Source organism: Silurus meridionalis, chromosome 26 (assembly GCF_014805685.1).
Source record: "Silurus meridionalis isolate SWU-2019-XX chromosome 26, ASM1480568v1, whole genome shotgun sequence".
Lineage (NCBI taxonomy): Eukaryota > Metazoa > Chordata > Actinopteri > Siluriformes > Siluridae > Silurus > Silurus meridionalis.
The window spans coordinates 15,836,331-15,858,735 of record NC_060909.1 but is presented as its reverse complement, the minus strand read 5'-3'; the positions used below and the strand labels follow the sequence as shown (position 1 = coordinate 15,858,735).

The window sequence follows — 22,405 nt, the reverse complement described above, 5'->3', positions numbered from 1 at the left end:
TCAGTCTGATAACTATAATGCCTTTCTTAGATTAATATATATTTATAATTTCAGATGTGTACAAAAACTTAATTGTAAAAATGGGATGCTTTCAAGAGAGGAGAAGACATCTGGAAGACCAGTACACAGCAAGGAAAAAAACTATTGAGGCTGTAAATGTTTACATTTATCTTTCATTCAGGATTGTTGTACTGTTTAACAGCAATGTTTTGCTTGCCTTTTTGCTTGCCTCCTTCTTTTTGACTTATTTGGGGTGGGATAAAATGTTAATTTTGTAAATGAACATGTTGTTTTTAGGTCACAAGTACCTCAAAATCTCAACCACAACTGCAAGTATCTCAAAATGCAGCTAATGTTGCAATGGGAGAATCAATCAATCAATAACACTGTGCAGATCTATTATGTATTTTATTTATTTATGTACAAAAAAATAATAATAAAATAAAAATATATTAAACATTATTTAATGAAATAATTTTTTTTGTCTTTATCTGAGAACAAATAAAGCTGATCTGCTTCAGGCACTTGGGGACGGCTGGAGGAACGGGCTTTGTGAGGTCTTTCTTCCATGATTGTAAAGCGTTCAGAGCGACTTTGGGGTTGCTGGGTGCCAAATCATGAGTGGCATAAACCACTGCGAGCTGCACCTCCCACGGCAAATCTGCACACAAAATCCATCATAACATTAGGACTTGCTGAAGCACTTTCCTGTTGATAGAGAACTAAAAATCAGAGAATAAAGATAAAGATTGATAAAGGACTTGTTTAATTGATCCTTTAATGATACCATTTTGTCCCCTGAACTCAGTTATGCTTTTCACCAGATCCTCCACTGATGCTGCCACGTTCTCCTTAAGGCCATTTTGGCCAAGTCGCCCTGATTGAGATGGACAAAGAAAAAACGTGAAAAACAGTGAAAAACAGAAGAATCCAGAAATAATGTGAGATAATGCTCTAAAACAGGATTTACAGGAAACTTACCAAGTAGCCTGAATATTGCTGCTACAGAGACGTTTCTGAACTGTGTTTCCTCTGTTTGTGTTTGTTTCAGCCACGTGTTCAAGATGAGCCAAACACTTTTTCTGATAAATAAAACATTGGACATATTAAGTGTTTTTGTGGCAGTAATAGAATACCATTAATTGTAAGTTTATGCAACAAGAATGGAAAATTTGCAGTATTTGGGACAAACACTGTCTCATATGAGTCTCACATTTGCCGGTTTGCAATTTATTAAATGTTCAAAAAACTAGAAAGATGAGAATTAAACACGTTGAAGCAGTTTCACATTCAGTACCGTATAACATGGGAGACGGTCCAAATCCAGCCCAGTTGTGCACAGAGAAGGTCCAGGCTGAAGACGTAGTCCCAGGCAGCAGGACAGAGATCATCACCATACCAACTGCTCTTCTGGAAAGTCAGACTTTTGTCTTTCAGAAGAGCCTTCAGTGTGCTGGTGATGGCTCTGTAGGGGTCTCCAGGAGGCTCCTGGCAGAAAATACATCATTTATTTAAAACCCACACTAATACTCACACTAATAAAAAAAGTCTAAAATAGTGATGTCCTGTAACACTTTCAGCTTGAATTCTTTAAGAAAAAAATTAAATATTTATTGATTTAATTCAACATGAATTTATAATGAATTTGCTCCATAGATGACGTGGACATTGGAAATGAAAAGTAGATTAAGAATGCAGTAAAACACATGAAAAGTTCAGTTGAAAAATAATGTTTAATGACTGTTCTGATAACTGTTGTGATGAGAATCAGCTACTTACTGTATCCCAGTGCAGAAACTTGCTGAGCAAATAATACATCTTTCCGTATGCCTTCATTTTGCACACGATGTGAATGGCTCTGCATAAAGGGCTGTTACAGGAGAAAACACTTGGCCATGCTGTCACCATGACCATTATCAGTTTTGGGGCTTGAGAAAAGTCTGCAAAGGAAACAAAATGATACCACAGATTTAAAATACACTGTATAGGAAGAAATACAAAACCAAAACAGATCACAATTGGCTTTTTGTAAATATATAATGAAATGTCAATAAAATCTCACCTTCTTTGAGAAATCTGTAGGCGAGGGCATGTGCTTTATGAGAGTCTCCTCTCTTTTGACACAAACCCACATAAACCCTACAGAGAGACTGCAGGAGTTCATGTCCCATAGACTCTTTCTCCGCCTTGATCTTCTCCAAAACCGCTTTCAGAAACGTCTCTGCCAACGACTAAATGAGATGAAAAAAAAATCAACCAACATCCGACTAAATCAAACATGTATTCAAGTCATGTATTTAATACAAATATTAGGGAGTTAAGACTTGACTGTAGATTAGGTTTAGGAAAACTACTAGACTTTGCATAAACCAAAACCTGGAGTAAACATTTTACATGATAAATCATATCTACTGTTCAATTTCAGAACATCAGGACCAGTGAATTATGGATTGACTTTTAAAATGAGAAAACTCAAATCCACAGCTAAAGAATTGAATGCACACTAAATAAAACAGAAGATAATAACTGACCTCGTTCACACAAAACTTGAAATGACAGATTTTTCTTCATCTGTCAGTGAAGGAAGTTCACATTTCCCTTTCAGTAGTGCATCAATCCAGTTTGGAGATAAAAGATCATCACAGGAATCCTGCAGTGTTTTTAATGCACTACTGATGAGGGATTGTTTTGTGTGTTCAGCATCAAGTCGAGGCTTTTTAGCAGCACTGGGTGGTGGCATGTCTGATGCAGCTCTCTTTGTTCTAATATGAACAAAATGTCATCAAATCACATGACACAGACAATTCTACAGTATAGATAATACACTGGGAATGTGATATTACAGGAAAATAATCAGTATAAATAAAGTAAAAACAGTAATAGAAACTTACTTGTTTGTGTTGGTGTCCTGCATCTTCAAAATGTTTGTATATAAAGTATATTTTTATGAAATATTTCAAAAAGTATCCACAAGCAGTCTTAAATGTCCTGTCGCCAGAAAAAGAGATTGTTTGTGTACTGGTTTCCATGGAAACGGGCCCAGTTTTGTGACGTGTACCTCTTTTTTGGTCTCTTTTGATTGGTTGCGTAGTGGAAAATTTATGCACCAATCAGGGACGCGGACGCTACCAGAGAGGCGGAGCTTCTAGGATCAACGGGTTCATCGTTGTAAAAGTGATGGGAAGATCGGATCATTTTAGTGACTCGGTTCTTTGAATCTCATTCATGAAAATTAGCGAATCTTTTTTAAATCATTTAGTTCATCTACATAACCTACAGAGATTTTGCGATGCTTTGTTCACGCGCGTCCAGTAGAAAATGAACGAATCACTCTTTGAGAGGAATCGTTCTTCTGAGTCACATTAAAGACTCGTTTAGAATCAAGGAATCGTTCATAACCGACTCATCACTACTCTGCATCATCAGTAATGAGCTCCGGGAGAAACTCCGTGTTCCAGGTGGAGGATGAAGACCCTCTGCCGGGATGGAGCGACTGTAAGACCCCTGTAACGGTGACTTTCTAGTCTTTATGGGTTTTATTCTCTTTGCAACACCGAGTCCCACACTTTGAGAACCACTGAGCTAGGCTAACTAGCCGGCTAACTAATCTTAGCTTCAATAGGTTTCATCCTCAGGTTAATTATTCTACATTTAGTGAGTTATAAATAAATTATAAATATCTTAATAAAGAATAATAGAATGTATTCGTCTTTGGGTCAATTTGTGTCAAATATTCTAAGAAACTAGTTAACACAAAAACAGCGCTAGCAAACCCGGCTAGCATGAGGCTAATGAAGAAACAAGCATTGAAAACAAGCATTTGAACGTAGTAAAGCCGCAGTAAATCACGATTGAGAACAGATAAGTTACTGTTGTAGACTGTCCCGAAGTTACAAACAAACAGTTTACACAATAACACTTCATTAAACTACACTATTTTCACATGATGAGGATAACAGCATTCACTAACAACCAATTTCATTATCGATTCGATTAGTTGTTGCAGCTCTAATAATAAATAATAAACTCAGTGTTTCAAAGAGAATAAAAACCCATAAAGTTTGGAAACTCACTGTTCCAGCAGTCGTACAGTCGCTCTATTAAACATTTTTCTACTATTGAACATCAGGTAGCTGGTAAGTGTGTAAATAATAATAATAATAATAATTCGTTACATTTATATAGCGCTTTTCTGCAGCACTCAAAGCGCTTTACATATGAACCCTAGATTCTCCTCAACCACCACCAATGTGCAGCATCCACCTGGATGATGCGACGGCAGCCATATTGCGCCAGAACGCCCACCACACACCAGCATATTAGTGGAGAGGAGATAGAGTGATATAGCCAATTAATATGAGGGGATGATTAGTAGGCCAGCGGGCAAGTTTGGCCAGGATGCCGGGCACACCTACTGTTTTGAAAGACATCCTGGGATTTTTTAATGACCACAGAGAGTCAGGACCTCGGTTTAACGTCTCATCCGAAGGACGGTGCTTTTTTTTATTTTTTTTATTTTTTTTATTTATTTATTAAGTAGTAGTAGAATATAGTAGACCCTTTAGACCAGGGGGTCCAAACTTTTTTTTTTCTACTAAAGTCCTGTATTAGATCTGTTTAATATGAATTGTATGTTGACACGACGTCTCTCCTGAAGGTTGTCGGTTACAAGACGGAGACAAAAGAGTTTGAATTCGTCCAATTTAAATCTCAAGAGGCGGCAAATTTGGCAAAAGAGAATTTTGACGGCAAACTTTTTACCAGCTATAAAGTGTAATCTATTAATATAAAGGGTGGGTTTGGTCATATGAGGGGATTTCAGTCAGCATCAGGGGGGAATTTTGCTGGTGTCGGCATTAAGACTAACAGCAGTGTGTAAGAGCAGTGTCTCTGTTGTGTTACAGCTCCATCAACACTTTAATCTCATAAGGAGCACGAGACTGAGAGGAACCACCACATCCAGAGTCCACCCACATCCAGCTCAAGTTCCAGCTGTGGAGGAGAAACCAGCTGCAGCTCAAGTTCCAGCTGTGGAGGAGAAACCAGCTGCAGCTCAAGTTCCAGCTGTGGAGGAGAAACCAGCTGCAGCTCAAGTTCCAGCTGTGGAGGAGAAACCAGCTGCAGCTCAAGTTCCAGCTGTGGAGGAGAAACCAGCACAAGTTCAAAATTCAGTTAAAGCTCCTTCAGCATCTGTGAGTGAATTCCAGATCTACAAGGACACAATATTAACCACACACACACACACACACACACACACACACACACACTCTATAACTATATTTAGTAGTTATATTTTGGGCTGCAGCTATCGATTATTTTAGTAATCGAGTAATCGGATAAGAAGCATTTTTTCTTTATTAATGAGCGACACTAAATATACAAGAGAAAATAAGACGGATCTTTTAAAATGAGAATGTTGCTCCTGTTAAAAAGCTCAGGGCTTAAAAAGGACAGGAACTGCTGCTGTGATGGGCGAGATATTAAGTCAAGTCCAGTCAAGTTTATTTCTATAGCGCTTTTCACAACAGACATTGTCTCAAAGCAGCTTTACAGAAATCAACAGTTAAGGTGAATGGTGTGTATTTATCCCTGAAGAGCAGCCATGGTGACTGTGGCAAAGAAAAACTCCCTTAGATGTAATGAGGAAGAAACCTTGAGAGGATTCTTTCTGTTCTTTCTACAGTCTTTATGGTTATAAAACTAGGAGCTACTGAGCTCAACATTTGTGATCATCACAGATCCAGCATCAGCTTCTCCATGCCAGAGCCTTTAAACACTCCTGGAGTTCCAATGTCAAAACTCCACACATGTAGTGGGATCCAATTGGCACTGGTTTGTCTCTAGATGGTTCGGGATGTTTGCGAGTTCGGCATCTACTTCTTCAAAGGTCCATATTCAATTCAATTCAATTTTATTTGTATTGCGCTTTTAACAATGAACATTGTCTCAAAGCAGCTTTATACAGATAATGTGGTGATTAAAAGTGAATATGTTCTTTATAAGTAAGTTTGTCCCTGATGAGTGAGCCGGTGGCGACTGTGGCAAGGAAAAACTCCTGAGATGGTGATAGGAAGAAACCTTGAGAGGAACCAGACTCAAGAGGGAACCCATCTTCATCTGGGTTGCACCGAATGTCCATTTGTAGCAGGTATACAATGTTGCAGGGTGCAGTGATGATGATCAGAAGCGAAAAGTAGTCCTGAGTCAGTGTAGGAGACTGTTGACATTAACTACAGTTCATGATATTAACAGCACAAGTTGATAATGTGCATGTGATCAGATGTTCTGGAGCACAAGGTTATGATGTGATGTGTGTTATGTGTAGGCTTTGCTAAAAAGAAAGATTTTTAATCTACACTTAAACTGGGAGAGTGTGTCTGAGCCCCGAACACTGTCAGGAAGACTATTCCAGAGTTTAGGAGCTAAATGTGAGAATGATCTACCAACTTTAGTGGACTTTGCTATTCTAGGAACTACTAGAAGCCCAGAGTTTTGAGATCTCAGGGAGCAGACGGATTGTAGCGTGTTAGAAGACTGGAGAGATACATGGGAGCCAAACCATTTAGTGCTTTATAAGTAAGCAGTAGTAGTTTGTATTCTATTCGAATCTTAACAGGAAGCCAATGCAGGGACGATAAGATTGGGGTTATATGATCATATTTCTTTGACCTTGTAAGAACTCTTGCTGCCGCATTCTGAACTAACTAAAGCTTGTTTAATAATGATGCAGGACATCCACCTAGTAATGCATTACAATAGTCTATTCTGGAGGTCATGAACGCATGGAATATGTTATAGATAACATGTTTCTTAGCTTAGAAATATGTCTAATGTGAAAGAAGGCTGTTTTTGTAACTTGGTTGATATGATATTTGAAAGACAAGTTGCTGTCTAAAATAACTCCCAGGTCTTTTACCGTTGAACTAGTGGTTACAGGACATCCATCTAAATGCAGGTTGAGATGCTGGAGCTTCTGTATACTGGTTTTTGGGCCGATGAGCAACATCTCCGTCTTATCAGAATTTATTAGTAGAAAGTTATGGGTCATCCAATCTCTAATTTCTTTAACACACTCAGTTATCCATGCTAATTGAGCTGTATCGCCTGGTATTGATGAGATATATAGCTGGGTATCATCAGCATAACAATGGAAGCTAATTCCATGCCTTCTAATAATATTTCCCAATGGAAGCATGTATATTGTGAAAAGCAGGGGTCCTAGAACTGAACCTTGTGGCACGCCATTATTTACTAGCATTAGCCTGGATAGCTCTCCATTTAAATCTACGAAATGGTAACGATCGGACCGGTAGGATTTAAACCAGCTTAATGCATGTCCCTGAATGCCAGTGTAATTCTGTAAGCGGCATGAGATCAGAAAGATGAGACGAGGTGACACACACTTACACACCGCTACAGTACAGTGTCCCATGAACATGCAGGAAACATTTCATTTAGAAAGAAGACAGTTAGTTTCATTCACTGATTCATTCACGATGAAAGAAGAAAGACTTGGAAGCCTGAACTTTCTTCTGTCCAGGAAATCACTCACACTCGACCTCATTACATTTATCTGTACTTCTTTTCAGGTCCAGCCGCATGCAGAAGGTACATACTTGGACTGTGCTACAGAAGAACACACACACACACACATCCACCATGCAAAGAGAAAAAGGTACACACACTCCTACACTTCCACAGAGTCAGTGTGTGGAATGAAGCTAATTGCTGTTCTCTTTAGCCTACAGATGTGGAAACTATCTGAGAAGGTTCCAGGCAGAACTGGACGGGGACAAAAAATCAGCCCTGGCGTTTTGGTCCAGATCGGCCCACTACATACGATCACAAACACTACTCATCTTTGCACACCCTTAAATATGTATATAAACTCCTATTCCATAAAAGCACTAAAGCCCTATAATAACAGGTAGAAAAGAGTGAGAATTTACACATTAAAAATGTATTTAAAAAAATGTGTAAATTATTAATACAATAAAACTCTAATCCACACTGATTCAATTCAATTTTATTTGTATTGCGTTTTTATCAATGAACATTGTCTCAAAGCAGCTTTCCACATTATCTGTGTAAAGCTGCTGTGTAAAGCTGCAAGGAAAAACTCCCCGAGATAGTGATTAGGAAGAAACCTTGAGAGGAACCAGACTCAAGAGGGAACCCATCTTCATCTGGGTTGCATTGAATGTCCATTTATAGCAGATATACGATGTTGCGGGGTGCAGTGATGATGATCAGAAAAGCGAAAAGTAGTCCTGAGTCAGTGTAGGAGACTGTTGATATTAACTACAGTCCAATCCATCCTCAAAGCTCCCGTTCTTCCCGACTGATGAATCCTAAAACTAGTTATGACCTTCATCTGATGCTGCAAGCTCACACAGAGCCCAAAAGGGGGGATGTTTGAAGATGTGATTGGGTCAGGCTAATCATTAATATCTGTGTAACTTTTTTAAGGACTATACAATGTGTGTATGCAGTATAAGTGACTTGTACCTAATTGTTTGTTTGTGGTGCTTTGATTGTATGAACTTTATTCATATTAAAAATCATTAATGAAGAACAAATAAATAAATAAATCCTGCAGGTCCTTGCGCCTCACCTGTCATATCTTTACTCTCCACTAGAGGGCCCTCACTTTGAGAACCACTGAGCTAGGCTAATTAGCCGGCTAACTAATCTTAGCTTCAATAGTCTTCATCCTCAGTCTAAATATTCTACATTTAGTGAGCTATAAATACAATATAAGTATCGTAATACCTTAAAATATAATGTATTTGTCTTTTTGGTTAATTTTTAGTCAGATATTCTAAGAAACGTTAACACAAAAACAGCGCTAGCAAACCCGGCTAGCATGAGGCTAATGATGATGTCTCCTACACCATTAGCCGGAAGGTCCGTTTCTGCTCACTGCAACATTTCTGGAAATATTATCGCTCTTTTATTCTTTATTTTTTAGTCAAATTTATCAGCTTTTTCCTGCAAGTACATGAATTTTATGTTAATGATCAGGATTAGACAATAAATGAGGAACACATCGCTTTTCTCCTCTTCACTCCGGTACTGATGGTCCTGATCACCTTTCCACCTGTTTGAGGCTTTTATGGGTGATTTGTTTCTCAATAATAATAATTATATTAATAAAGGTCGTACAGTTGCTCCATCCTGGCAGAGGGTCTTCATCAACAATAAATATAAACATTTGCAATGATTAAGGATTAAAATAAAAAGTAGAATAATTACACAAATATATAATATTTATAAACGGTAAAATATCAAGTTTCTGAATGTCAGATGAAGGACAAAGATATCTAAATTGTGTATGTAGCACACTTTTATCAGGAACATTTAAAGTCAGGTTGGGAATTTCAGCTGAGTCCCAAATTCTGTGTGGAAGACTAACAGGTTAAATAGCAAACCAAACTCATTAAAATAAGCAGAAAATACTTTTAAAACAGCTGCAGGAAATATTTACCAACTGGTTAAAAATCTATGTGATTGTATGTGTGTGCTTGTGGGAGAGGGCTGATTGATGAATGGGTTGACCACGCCCATTATGCATATAAGTTGGCCAAAAGACACGGGGGTGGTGCTAATAGCGCCAACCAACCAATCATCTGTGAGAAGGGGCGGGACTTGTACAGAGATGTAGTTCTTAAGCTGTGATTGGGTTCTTCTCTTGTCTGGCCTGCACATAGCTCAGTGGTTATGTATCTGGTTGCAGTTCAATTCCCGCGATAGCGTCTCATGCTAATAAGATGTTAGCTGCAACCAGGCAGGCCGTTGTTTTGTTTTTTAGGGCCCGAGCACCGAGGAGCAGGCCAGAATGGCCTGCACCAGAGGTGCGAAGCCCTATTGTTTTCCTTAGAATTTATTTATTTATTTTTTTTATTATTTTATTTTTTTTACACACATTGGTCATTAGAGGTCCCTTAACATACTCGAAAACTCTTGAAATTTGGCACACACGTCAGAGTCCTTTGTCACTAGAGCCGTACAAAGGCTGGTATACAGGCATGGCAGGGGGGCTCTGTAGCGCCCCCTGTAATTAAAAAACAAACATTCGTGCACAGATCGGGCAATTATGTTCGCACATGTACGAGAGTTGGTAGGCATATAGATCTCATCGAGCCGAACAAATTTCGCCCTCTAAACTATGAGCTACGCCCAACAGGAAGTCAGCCATTTTGGTTTGTTTTATAAGTGCATGCGGTGAACTTTTAAATACTCCTTCCAGGATATTTATGCGATTGACACCAAACGTGGTCAACATGATGCCGAGACATTGTAGATGATAAATTGCAAAGTGGTTTTTGATATCTCGAACGCTGCTGCCATGGCGAGGCAACAAATTTATGGCGAATTCGGGGAACAGGAAGTGTTTAAAATCTAAAGCAAAAAATTTCTTATTCGGACGACACACAGTGTGTATGTTCGGCCAAGGATTCCGATCGCATCGATGTGCCTATTGTGAATCTCGGACATAGCGCCACCAACAGGCGCCACGAAGTGTGTCAGTCACAAAAGGTGGATTTTTTTTGACAGTTGCATGTGGTGAACTTTTAAATACTCCTTCCAGGATATTTATGCGATTGACACCAAACGTGGTCAACATGATGCCGAGACATTGTAGATGATAAATTGCAAAGTGGTTTTTGATATCTCGAACGCTGTTCCCATGGCAGCGCGTCAAACTTACCTTTTATTTCAGGCATATTTAAGGCTTTTGGCTTGCTTAGATTAACTTGAAATTTGACACATACATCACATTTGTCGGCTGTTAAGTGTGTCCAAAAAGGTCGGACAAGGGTGTGTCTCTTAAGTGGCCCACTAGCGCCCCCGTTTGTCTAAAATGTGGGGTTTCTTTTACTTACAGTCCCCAAATGGGTCATTAACAACATAAAATAGTCCACTGATATTTACCCACTTGATGCACTTGCACACCGTGCATTGTTTTCTGGGGGGCACCGTATAGCGATACACAAATGTGCGAGGGCCCGCCATCGCTGCTTGCAGCTATATTTTTGTTTTTTTTTCACCCATAATTATTTATTTCTTTGTGTATTCTCTTTTAGGTTTTAATGCATTTAAAATATAAACAATGCGGAAAAAAAACCCTGAAAATCTTTTTTCCTGTTAAGTTTAAATATCATTGAATTTTTTTTTTGTAGCTTTGGACACTTTTAACCAGACAAGTTACAAAGGATGTATCTGATGTATTTTATCAAAAGTCTCTTTTTCATTATATAGGACACATGGTTTGTATTAATGTTATATATATATATATATATATATATATATATATATATATATATATATATATATATATTTTTTTTTTTTTTTTATTTTACTTAATAATAATAATAATAATAATAATAATAATGGGTTCAGCAGGTTCACAGAATAATTCACGAGTCACTGTTCTATAAACAATAAAACATTTTATTTTTAATTACTGAAAATGCTACAAAAATGTCACATGATAAATTATAATAATGCAAACACACAAAGATACAAATACTATTTCTAAATGATGTATATATTAGTAAGGGGTATATAACAATAAATATAAACATTTATGATTAAAAAGTTCCAAAGTGGGTTTAAAAAAACAACCTAATAATAAACAATAGATAAAAATAATTAATCCATAAAAGTAGAATCATAACACAACTATATAATATTAGCAAACAATATTTATAAACTGTAAAATAATATCAAGTCTCTGAGTGACTCAAAACACCAGGAAGAAATGGTTAAAGGAGCAGAACTGGAAGAAACAGCAGGACTGGATGCAGATGAATCAGTGGCTGAAGGAGATGGACTTTGACTACCAGCCTGTAAAGACACATATTGTATATTATAATTTAAACATAATAATGATGATAATAATGATATATGAAGGTCTTTTTAAATGACATGAATCTGCATTGGTACATTTACATTAGGTTTGGCTGCTGAATTGTTGCTGAAGGATCCACCAAACCCTGACTTTGTAAACTAAAAAAAAAAGGCGACAGAACAGACTGACATTCATGTAAAATCATACATGTGCTGGAAATGTAAAGATCTGATTTCCCTTTTGAAGAAAACAAATAATCTTCTATCCAATAAAAGGCAATATGACTATAAAAGGCTTTGGGGACGTTCCAGAGATAATTGTGTGTGGAGTAAATACTGAAATCTGAAAATAATGAATGAGCAGTGATAATGTAAGTGCAGGCTGTATAATGGTGGGGGTGGAGGTAGGGGGCGCTACAGCAGTAGGAGTGGAGTAAAGCAGGTGGAACACTTACGACCTGGTAAAAGAACAATAAAGAGTGTGGAAAACAGGTTTTATTTACCTTTTAGTCTTGGTAATTTTTACAGATCTAAATAAGAAGAAAGATTTTAAAAAATTTAACATTCAGACATTAATATGTTTAATCCACAATCATCTCTGTACACTAGTGAGAGTCTGAGGGCAGAAGTGAAGTGATACAAACATCTATTAATATAAAACACTTTAACATTAAAATTAGTAATAAATGGTCTCATAAAGACAAAACTCAATTTAAAAAATACACATTTATTGTAATTCTTTTTCTTGCTTGCAGTGTTTTATATGAGTTACACACGTCATAAATAAAAACTGTGCTTAAAATTTTAAAGCTTTAAAAAAAAAAAAAAAAAAAAAACTTTTACAATGATCTCAGTGGTTCCTCTGTTTAATAACTGGATGAGACATGGGTGTAGAGAAAGCAAACATTGTTCTATATGATTAGGGATGTAAACATCACTTTATTGAGATTTGGTAAATAAAAATAAATATTGCAACAACTATTTCTGCATCCCACAGCAGAGGACATTTAAAGCACATGAGTTTGGTCACAAATATAGTTGTGCAGGTTCACAGTGACGTGACATGAAAGAGATGATTACCTGAAAGTCTGAAATGAACACTTTAGGAGGGTGGAATCCACAAAGAAGTTTCAACTGGCCGTGGACCTGCATTGGACATTTCTCACTCTGTACAAATAAAGAGCTTTAGGTGATGGTAAATGTCTTTAATCATCTTCTATTATACATTTTTTTCAGCACAAACTTTATGAAGCAGATCAAACCATTTCTTCTGACGGGGAGCAGGTGTGTTTCCAGCTTCAGAGCCAGACCCCAGTGCTGCCAAACCGCCACAGACCAGACGTCCACTCATCCTCCTCTACCGCCACAGACGAGACGTCCACTCATCATCCTCTACCGCCACAGACATCCACTCATCCTCCTCTACCGCCACAGACGAGACGTCCACTCATCCTCCTCTACCGCCACAGACGAGACGTCCACTCATCCTCCTCTACCGCCACAGACGAGACGTCCACCCATCGTCCCCTAAAGCCATGTGTGACTTTTTAAACATGTCTGGGACATTTGAAACATGTTTTGTTTTTATAGCTAAGAAATACTGACTACATTTACATACTAGTAACACTAACACTAACCCACAGCACTACTTAATAGGCTACTGTATGTGCTACTGTACTATAACTACAGTTACACACTGTAAACAATAACATTATTAATGACAGATAACGACATTTAAATCACACAATAAACACTACAAATCCACAAATCTAGGAGACACAAACATGAGACGTGATGCAGCATCATGATATAAATGATTATTACATTAAACAAACACAGTAACGTAATGCATGTACAAACATTCTTTTTTAAAGATCTATGAATCTGCTGCTGGTGTTTTTAATATTGTACATCATAATAGATGACAGCATGAAAGTGATGCAATATACTGCACTGATGAGCTCACGAAAAAACACATTAATGTAAATGTAATGCACGTATGAGAAATGTTGTTTTATGATACATGAATCTGTTGTTGCTTGTCGTTAACGTAGCATATAATAAGAGATAGTAGCTTGAAAAGTGCTGCAATGTTCAACTACCATGCGAAAAAATACATTAATACACAATATCATACACAAAAAAGTTCTTTCTAATGATCTGTTCTTTATGTTAATGCAGTTCATTGTAAAAGACAGTAACACATCATGATCACCAAAGATCATAACAACAACCATAACAACACCATAATAGACAATAAAATACAGGAAAATATGCACAAGTCTATTTGACGTCCCTACCAGCAAAGAAAAACAAAATCCTTGAACTTGTGTTCATTTATTTTAAAAAATGTGGAATGGGTAAAAGATAAGCCAAGCAGTGTGAAAAATAAAAACATTTCAGTAGGCCACAAGAAAGTTTGCTGGACAATGTTAAGTTGTTTTTTAACATGAGCTAGCTACTTATTCCATGCTGGGAATATGGGGAACTGAGAGACCCCTGAACAATAAACATCGAAAATCAGAACTCAACAATAAATTAAATTAAATTAAGAAACACAGTCAACTCCTTAGCTCTTCACTCGGGGCAGCAATGTCTTTATCGAGGACAGCCAGTTCCGTCAACTTCTCCTTATGGCCTCTCCGCAAGAGGTTGGACCTGGAGATCAGGTCAGCCATCCTGTTTCCTGCCTTCCTTTCAGCCTCCTCAGCCAGCCTGTCTGCATCCCTAGCCAGACCCTCACACACCTCTTGTATGCGTCTCCTTTTCACCTTTAGCTCCTGAAGACAGTCCTCTGCCTCTTTCCTTTTAAGAGCCTGGGATTTTGCCTCCCTTTTCTTTCTCTCTGTCTTAAGATGGGCACGATATCTGGTCCTAGCTCTTGCTACGCTCTCGAGTAGCGCTTTACTGAGTGGAACCTAGGTATAAGATTGGGAAAAGAGAACCAGAGTCAGTGACAAACTCAAGAAGCCAACTATGTTGATTCTGTCAACTTTAAAGTCAAAAGCATTTTACTAGTCCAGGCAGGGGTCATTCTTACCTGGGTAACACCTCCGTGTTGTGTAATATAATCACACACCAGCCTCCGTGTGACCACAGTGTCCTCTTTAATATTGTCCTCTTTGTTGATAGAGAATCCACGTTCAACTGTAGCTTGGCCGTAGGAAAGGATGAGCAGCTTCTTGCAGAAGCACCACAGCTCTGGATAAGGTTCCATGGCACTACTCAGGAAGATGTCCAGCCTCCTCGCATGGGAGGAAAGGAAAGAAAGTCCTCACTCCGGCTCTCCAAGGATAGGAAACTGTCAAAGTGCTGCAGTATGACATCTCCTATGACAAAATAGATGAGAAAATATGCGGGGGGAAAAAAGAAATTAGGCTATAGGGCATTACCAGCCAATCAGGTTTAGGATAAATTTATGTGTAGCCTATGATTTCCCTTTCTCATTCCTACCTGCAGAAGTATCAGTTAGCTGTGTGTCCTGGAGAAACCTCTGAACCAGCCCTTTCATGTGCTTCCTGCATCTTTCTGGGTCTCTGTACATTACTGATGGATCCAGGCACACCATCTGCCTAACAGTCAGATACTTGAAGGGGCTCTTGTCCTGCACTTTCCTAATGATGCTACACAGTCCCTGCATGCACTCTCTCCTGAACTCTAGCACCCTGAGCTCTGCACCTTTGATGCTCTAGAGAGAGGTAGCCATGAATATAGAACATGTCTTCAATGACCTGGTTCAGCCTAACCATTTGTAAAATGACCTTTTTAAACCATTACACAACACTTCCTTGCTATTCCAACTCGCTACGAAGGTGTGGCCGAGACTGGGTGTATTTTCATCATCAACTCCGTCAGGTCCTTCTGAAGGAATGGAAGCACAGGCTCATCTGTCTGATATTTTTTCAGGAAGGGAGTGAAGGTCCTGGCGAGTGCCATGTAGAACTGCAATTTGGCCAAGATGAGTGGATCCTTCATGGCTGCTGCAACTGTGTCATAAGATGCTAACAGAGAGAGGCAGACAGAAAGGCAGAACATTTCAACTTAGCCATATATTACAAAACTATGACACACCAGGCCACACAAGCACCAGGGTTAGGACACAGTCACAGACCTATTCACTGCATTTAAGAACGGCCTACCTGTTCCAGGGTTCGAGAGTTTCTTTAATTTCACGGCTTCCATGTACAAGAGCAGTGATGGCCAGACTTCAGGGCAACTGGAAGGTTTTCCACCCAACGATGGGCACAGGAAGAAAGGAGGAACACAGTAGACTTAGTTACTGTGATGTAATCCTCTCTCCTGGCGGACACATTGAAGACCAATGTGTGCATTGCTTTCAGCAACTTGTCCAGCTGCCATGCAGTGAACCCACACTTGAACCCACACAAAAGAGCTGAGCACCTGAAGATTTCATTGCAAAACTTAATATTAGAAACCAAAATCATATTTTGTATCACATGGAGATGGTTTTGAACTGCATATATCAATTTTTGCTCTGTAGCAATATGATTGTTTGTTCAATGTAAAGTGCACTACAAATAAAATGCATTATTATTATAATTATTAATAGATCACACTCACCCACAATCAGTAATAGCATTCTAAACTGCTCACCTCCATACTGCTCAGCATGATCTTTCTGGAAAAGGTCGAAGAGTTTCCAATTCACACTGGGCCCATCCACTGAAATGGACACCAAGTCCCTGAGGTTCAGTCTGTCCATACATTCCTGAGAAAAAAGGGTTGCATTTGATTACTCAAATAAGAGGACTGGATGAGCACATATTGTTAAGGGAAATAACTAATTGGTCATGTAATATTGCAGTTACTGAAGAGTATATGCACACAAGTTGAGTCTATCAATATAAATTGATGAGCTTTTAAAGTAAAAAATGATTATCCTTACTTTGAGATGCGACAGCAGGTCTTGTGCAGTGGAATGTCCCATATATACATAGATAGACAGAACTTCATTGTCATTGCATAGTACAGGTACACAGCAACGAAATGCAGTTTGGCATCTACCAGAAGTGCAAAATGTAGCAGTCGTGCAAAAGTGCAGATAAATATATGGCATATTTACAGCAAGTGATAAATATGTAAACATATGTAAAGTGAATAAATATAAAGTCAGTAACAGTGTAGAGACGTGTGGACATCAATTTAGAGTACAGGAATGGTTCTGAGGCTATGGCATTAAAGAGTAATGTGCAGAAGTGAAGGTTAAAAAATTATGGTATTTAAGAATTAGCAGCTAAACAACCAGTCGACTATATATATATATATATATATATATATATATATATATATGTACAGTAAATAAATATAAGGCAGTAACAGTGCAGAGATGTGTGGACATCATTAAGAATATATAAATATATAAAATATATCTTATATATATCTAATATATATAAGATATCTGAATTGAACCTGTCCCTCGTTCCAGAAGCGGACGTGCACATCCAGCTGTTTGTTTTGTAGGTTGTTGAGACTCTCATCAAACATAAGAACGAACGGCGATTTGTTGACTTCAGACAGCAGTTCTTCTTTGATGTGGATAGCTAAACCAAACTTGGCTATGTAAGCCGTTTTGTCGGGACCGCAAGTAAACGTTTTAGCGATGTCGGTGTCAGGGAACATGCACTTGAAAAGCTCTGAGATACCCTCATTTCCATTGTAGGACTGGTGTTTAGCGATTGTGTTAAGAGTCCACAACACCTCGGCTTTCATTGTTGGTGTGGACCCAAAAGCTGTGCGCAGATCCACTCTAGTTGCGGCCATAGCTGGAGGGTCTGCAGCGCTAGCAGCAAGCTGGCTAACATTAGCTCCTGTTGCCACTCTAGGCACATTAGCAGATAGCTGGCTAACATTAGCTCCTGTTGCCACTCTAGGCACATTAGCAGATAGCTGGCTAACATTAGTTGGTTGAAACATGCAGGCGATGGAAGGAGTTTGTTTTTGTCCATTGAGAGCGTTTATGTGCTTGGACGACTTGGCATGAGACTCTAATGCCTTCATTCCCATTGTACCTAGCTGAATCCTTTTTTTGCATATGGTGCAAAACGCCTCAAAAACGTTGTCCACTGGTTTTAACCAATGACGAAGAGTTTTTATCCAGCCACACTTCATTAAATTTACATTTCCCCATAACCTCAGAATGAAATTGGTAGCTAGCTAACGTAAAAACAAACTTTAAAAATATAACTGCGTGCGTCAGTCAACCTTTCCTGTGGAATGCTGAGATTTCATCTTTGTCAAAATTCTCTTTTGCCAAATTTGTCGCCTCTTGAGATTTAAATTGGACGAATTCAAACTCTTTTGTCTCCGTCTTGTAACCGACAACCTTCAGAAGAGACGTCGTGTCAACACACAATTTATATTAAACAGATCTAATACAGGACTTTAGTAGAAAAAAGTTTGGACCCCCTGGTCTAAAGGGTCTACTATATTCTACTACTACTTACACACTTACCAGCTACCTGATGTTCAATAGTAGAAAAATGTTTAATAGAGCGACTGTACGACTGCTGGAACAGTGAGTTTCCAAACTTTATGGGTTTTTATTCTCTTTGAAACACTGAGTTTATTATTTATTATTAGAGCTGCAACAACTAATCGAATCGATAATGAAATTGGTTGTTAGTGAATGCTGTTATCCTCATCATGTGAAAATAGTGTAGTTTAATGAAGTGTTATTGTGTAAACTGTTTGTTTGTAACTTCGGGACAGTCTACAACAGTAACTTATCTGTTCTCAATCGTGATTTACTGCGGCTTTACTACGTTCAAATGCTTGTTTTCAATGCTTGTTTCTTCATTAGCCTCATGCTAGCCGGGTTTGCTAGCGCTGTTTTTGTGTTAACTAGTTTCTTAGAATATTTGACACAAATTCACCCAAAGACGAATACATTCTATTATTCTTTATTAAGATATTTATAATTTATTTATAACTCACTAAATGTAGAATAATTAACCTGAGGATGAAACCTATTGAAGCTAAGATTAGTTAGCCGGCTAGTTAGCCTAGCTCAGTGGTTCTCAAAGTGTGGGACTCGGTGTTGCAAAGAGAATAAAACCCATAAAGACTAGAAAGTCACCGTTACAGGGGTCTTACAGTCGCTCCATCCCGGCAGAGGGTCTTCATCCTCCACCTGGAACACGGAGTTTCTCCCGGAGCTCATTACTGATGATGCAGAGTAGTGATGAGTCGGTTATGAACGATTCCTTGATTCTGAACGAGTCTTTAATGTGACTCAGAAGAACGATTCGTCTCAAAGAGTGATTCGTTCATTTTCTACTGGACGCGCGTGAACAAAGCATCGCAAAATCTCTGTAGGTTATGTAGATGAACTAAATGATTTAAAAAAGATTCGCTAATTTTCATGAATGAGATTCAAAGAACCGAGTCACTAAAATGATCCGATCTTCCCATCACTTTTACAAAGATGACCCGTTGATCCTAGAAGCTCCGCCTCTCTGGTAGCGTCCGCGGCTCTGATTGGTGCCTAAATTTTCCACTACGCACCCAATCAATAGAGACCAAAAAAAGAGGTACACGTCACAAAACCGGCCCCGTTTCCATGGAAACCAGTACACAAACAATCTCTTTTTCTGGCGACAGGACATTTAAGACTGCTTGTGGATACTTTTTGAAATATTTCATAAAAATATACTTTATATACAAACATTTTGAAGATGCAGGACACCAACACAAACAAGTAAGTTTCTATTACTGTTTTTACTTTATTTATACTGATTATTTTCCTGTAATATCACATTCCCAGTGTATTATCTATACTGTAGAATTGTCTGTGTCATGTGATTTGATGACATTTTGTTCATATTAGAACAAAGAGAGCTGCATCAGACATGCCACCACCCAGTGCTGCTAAAAAGCCTCGACTTGATGCTGAACACACAAAACAATCCCTCATCAGTAGTGCATTAAAAACACTGCAGGATTCCTGTGATGATCTTTTATCTCCAAACTGGATTGATGCACTACTGAAAGGGAAATGTGAACTTCCTTCACTGACAGATGAAGAAAAATCTGTCATTTCCAAGTTTTGTGTGAACGAGGTCAGTTATTATCTTCTGTTTTATTTAGTGTGCATTCAATTCTTTAGCTGTGGATTTGAGTTTTCTCATTTTAAAAGTCAATCCATAATTCACTGGTCCTGATGTTCTGAAATTGAACAGTAGATATGATTTATCATGTAAAAATGTTTACTCCAGGTTTTGGTTTATGCAAAGTCTAGTAGTTTTCCTAAACCTAATCTACAGTCAAGTCTTAACTCCCTAATATTTGTATTAAATACATGACTTGAATACATGTTTGATTTAGTCGGATGTTGGTTGATTTTTTTTTTCGTCTCATTTAGTCGTTGGCAGAGACGTTTCTGAAAGCGGTTTTGGAGAAGATCAAGGCGGAGAAAGAGTCTATGGGACATGAACTCCTGCAGTCTCTCTGTAGGGTTTATGTGGGTTTGTGTCAAGAGAGGAGACTCTCATAAAGCACATGCCCTCGCCTACAGATTTCTCAAAGAAGGTGAGATTTTATTGACATTTCATTATATATTTACAAAAAAAAGTGATTTAAAGAAGCCAATTGTGATCTGTTTTGGTTTTGTATTTCTTCCTATACAGTGTATTTTAAATCTGTGGTATCATTTTGTTTCCTTTGCAGACTTTTCTCAAGCCCCAAAACTGATAATGGTCATGGTGACAGCATGGCCAAGTGTTTTCTCCTGTAACAGCCCTTTATGCAGAGCCATTCACATCGTGTGCAAAATGAAGGCATACGGAAAGATGTATTATTTGCTCAGCAAGTTTCTGCACTGGGATACAGTAAGTAGCTGATTCTCATCACAACAGTTATCAGAACAGTCATTAAACATTATTTTTCAACTGAACTTTTCATGTGTTTTACTGCATTCTTAATCTACTTTTCATTTCCAATGTCCACGTCATCTATGGAGCAAATTCATTATAAATTCATGTTGAATTAAATCAATTAATATTACATTTTTTTCTTAAAGAATTCAAGCTGAAAGTGTTACAGGACATCACTATTTTACTCTTTTTTTTTATTAGTGTGAGTATTAGTGTGGGTTTTAAATAAATGATGTATTTTCTGCCAGGAGCCTCCTGGAGACCCCTACAGAGCCATCACCAGCACACTGAAGGCTCTTCTGAAAGACAAAAGTCTGACTTTCCAGAAGAGCAGTTGGTATGGTGATGATCTCTGTCCTGCTGCCTGGGACTACGTCTTCAGCCTGGACCTTCTCTGTGCACAACTGGGCTGGATTTGGACCGTCTCCCATGTTATACGGTACTGAATGTGAAACTGCTTCAACGTGTTTAATTCTCATCTTTCTAGTTTTTTGAACATTTAATAAATTGCAAACCGGCAAATGTGAGACTCATATGAGACAGTGTTTGTCCCAAATACTGCAAATTTTCCATTCTTGTTGCATAAACTTACAATTGATGGTATTCTATTACTGCCACAAAAACACTTAATATGTCCAATGTTTTATTTATCAGAAAAAGTGTTTGGCTCATCTTGAACACGTGGCTGAAACAAACACAAACAGAGGAAACACAGTTCAGAAACGTCTCTGTAGCAGCAATATTCAGGCTACTTGGTAAGTTTCCTGTAAATCCTGTTTTAGAGCATTATCTCACATTATTTCTGGATTCTTCTGTTTTCACGCATCTTCTTTGTCCATCTCAATCAGGGCGACTTGGCCAAAATGGCCTTAAGGAGAACGTGGCAGCATCAGTGGAGGATCTGGTGAAAAGCATAACTGAGTTCAGGGGACAAAATGGTATCATTAAAGGATCAATTAAACAAGTCCTTTATCAATCTTTATCTTTATTCTCTGATTTTTAGTTCTCTATCAACAGGAAAGTGCTTCAGCAAGTCCTAATGTTATGATGGATTTTGTGTGCAGATTTGCCGTGGGAGGTGCAGCTCGCAGTGGTTTATGCCACTCATGATTTGGCACCCAGCAACCCCAAAGTCGCTCTGAACGCTTTACAATCATGGAAGAAAGACCTCACAAAGCCCGTTCCTCCAGCCGTCCCCAAGTGCCTGAAGCAGATCAGCTTTATTTGTTCTCAGATAAAGACAAAAAAAATTATTTCATTAAATAATGTTTAATATATTTTTATTTTATTATTTTTTTTGTACATAAATAAATAAAATACATAATAGATCTGCACAGTGTTATTGATTGATTGATTCTCCCATTGCAACATTAGCTGCATTTTGAGATACTTGCAGTTGTGGTTGAGATTTTGAGGTACTTGTGACCTAAAAACAACATGTTCATTTACAAAATTAACATTTTATCCCACCCCAAATAAGTCAAAAAGAAGGAGGCAAGCAAAAAGGCAAGCAAAACATTGCTGTTAAACAGTACAACAATCCTGAATGAAAGATAAACGTAAACATTTACAGCCTCAATAGTTTTTTCCTTGCTGTGTACTGGTCTTCCAGATGTCTTCTCCTCTCTTGAAAGCATCCCATTTTACAATTAAGTTTTTGT

General features: G+C 38.1%; 3 protein-coding genes and 1 long non-coding RNA gene across 14 annotated transcripts; 2 read left to right on the top strand and 2 right to left on the bottom strand.

Moving 5' to 3' along the window:
• Positions 1 to 435: 435 nt before the first annotated feature.
• LOC124379748 (little elongation complex subunit 1-like) lies at positions 436 to 2,544 on the bottom strand. The gene is made up of 7 exons (XM_046840299.1): positions 2,532 to 2,544; positions 2,063 to 2,231; positions 1,780 to 1,940; positions 1,298 to 1,488; positions 982 to 1,082; positions 788 to 877; positions 436 to 661 (listed from the first exon to the last, which is right to left on the bottom strand). The coding sequence occupies exons 2-7, from the start codon at positions 2,169 to 2,171 to the stop codon at positions 453 to 455; spliced, it is 861 nt and encodes a 286-aa protein (XP_046696255.1). The 5' UTR covers positions 2,172 to 2,231; positions 2,532 to 2,544; the 3' UTR covers positions 436 to 452.
• Positions 2,545 to 3,328: 784 nt separating this feature from the next.
• Positions 3,329 to 8,061, top strand: LOC124379752 (nischarin-like). Of its 10 annotated transcripts, none has more exons than XM_046840312.1 (4): positions 3,329 to 3,512; positions 4,905 to 5,192; positions 7,590 to 7,608; positions 7,742 to 8,061. In XM_046840312.1, exons 1-4 carry the CDS (start codon positions 3,429 to 3,431, stop codon positions 7,873 to 7,875), a joined length of 525 nt encoding a protein of 174 aa, XP_046696268.1. In that variant the 5' UTR covers positions 3,329 to 3,428; the 3' UTR covers positions 7,876 to 8,061. The 10 variants fall into 10 exon arrangements, 7 of the variants coding, with proteins under 7 accessions (XP_046696268.1, XP_046696267.1, XP_046696266.1 ...); XM_046840313.1 differs by having other exon boundaries at positions 3,331 to 3,512; positions 4,905 to 5,036; positions 7,590 to 7,675; XM_046840309.1 differs by having other exon boundaries at positions 3,332 to 3,512; positions 7,590 to 7,675.
• An 8,006-nt stretch (positions 8,062 to 16,067) lies between these two features.
• LOC124379764 lies at positions 16,068 to 18,533 on the bottom strand. 2 transcript variants are annotated; one of them, XR_006924512.1, is made up of 4 exons: positions 18,326 to 18,533; positions 16,760 to 16,874; positions 16,468 to 16,582; positions 16,068 to 16,254 (listed from the first exon to the last, which is right to left on the bottom strand). It is a non-coding gene; the product is annotated as an uncharacterized LOC124379764 (long non-coding RNA). The 2 variants fall into 2 exon arrangements; XR_006924511.1 differs by lacking the exon at positions 18,326 to 18,533 and having other exon boundaries at positions 16,760 to 17,164.
• Positions 18,534 to 19,373: 840 nt separating this feature from the next.
• On the top strand, positions 19,374 to 20,365 carry LOC124379807 (little elongation complex subunit 1-like). Its single transcript, XM_046840385.1, has 3 exons — positions 19,374 to 19,570; positions 19,700 to 19,931; positions 20,234 to 20,365. Exons 1-3 carry the CDS (start codon positions 19,548 to 19,550, stop codon positions 20,363 to 20,365), a joined length of 387 nt encoding a protein of 128 aa, XP_046696341.1. The 5' UTR covers positions 19,374 to 19,547.
• The last annotated feature ends 2,040 nt before the right edge of the window (positions 20,366 to 22,405 follow it).

Bases quoted from the DNA above. Each gene is read 5' to 3' on its own strand.
- LOC124379748 (XM_046840299.1), bottom strand. From the start codon at position 2,171: ATGGGACATGAACTCCTGCAGTCTCTCTGTAGGGTTTATGTGGGTTTG. The intron at 1,489-1,779 runs GTAAGTAGCTGA...ATTTTCTGCCAG, and splicing joins AGTTTCTGCACTGGGATACA to GAGCCTCCTGGAGACCCCTA. The intron at 1,083-1,297 runs GTACTGAATGTG...TTTATTTATCAG, and splicing joins ACCGTCTCCCATGTTATACG to AAAAAGTGTTTGGCTCATCT.
- LOC124379752 (XM_046840307.1), top strand. From the start codon at position 3,429: ATGAGCTCCGGGAGAAACTCCGTGTTCCAGGTGGAGGATGAAGACCCT. The intron at 3,513-4,904 runs GTGACTTTCTAG...GTTGTGTTACAG, and splicing joins ACTGTAAGACCCCTGTAACG to CTCCATCAACACTTTAATCT. The intron at 5,193-7,589 runs GTGAGTGAATTC...ACTTCTTTTCAG, and splicing joins TTAAAGCTCCTTCAGCATCT to GTCCAGCCGCATGCAGAAGG.
- LOC124379807 (XM_046840385.1), top strand. From the start codon at position 19,548: ATGCAGGACACCAACACAAACAA. The intron at 19,571-19,699 runs GTAAGTTTCTAT...TGTTCATATTAG, and splicing joins CAGGACACCAACACAAACAA to AACAAAGAGAGCTGCATCAG. The intron at 19,932-20,233 runs GTCAGTTATTAT...CGTCTCATTTAG, and splicing joins CCAAGTTTTGTGTGAACGAG to TCGTTGGCAGAGACGTTTCT.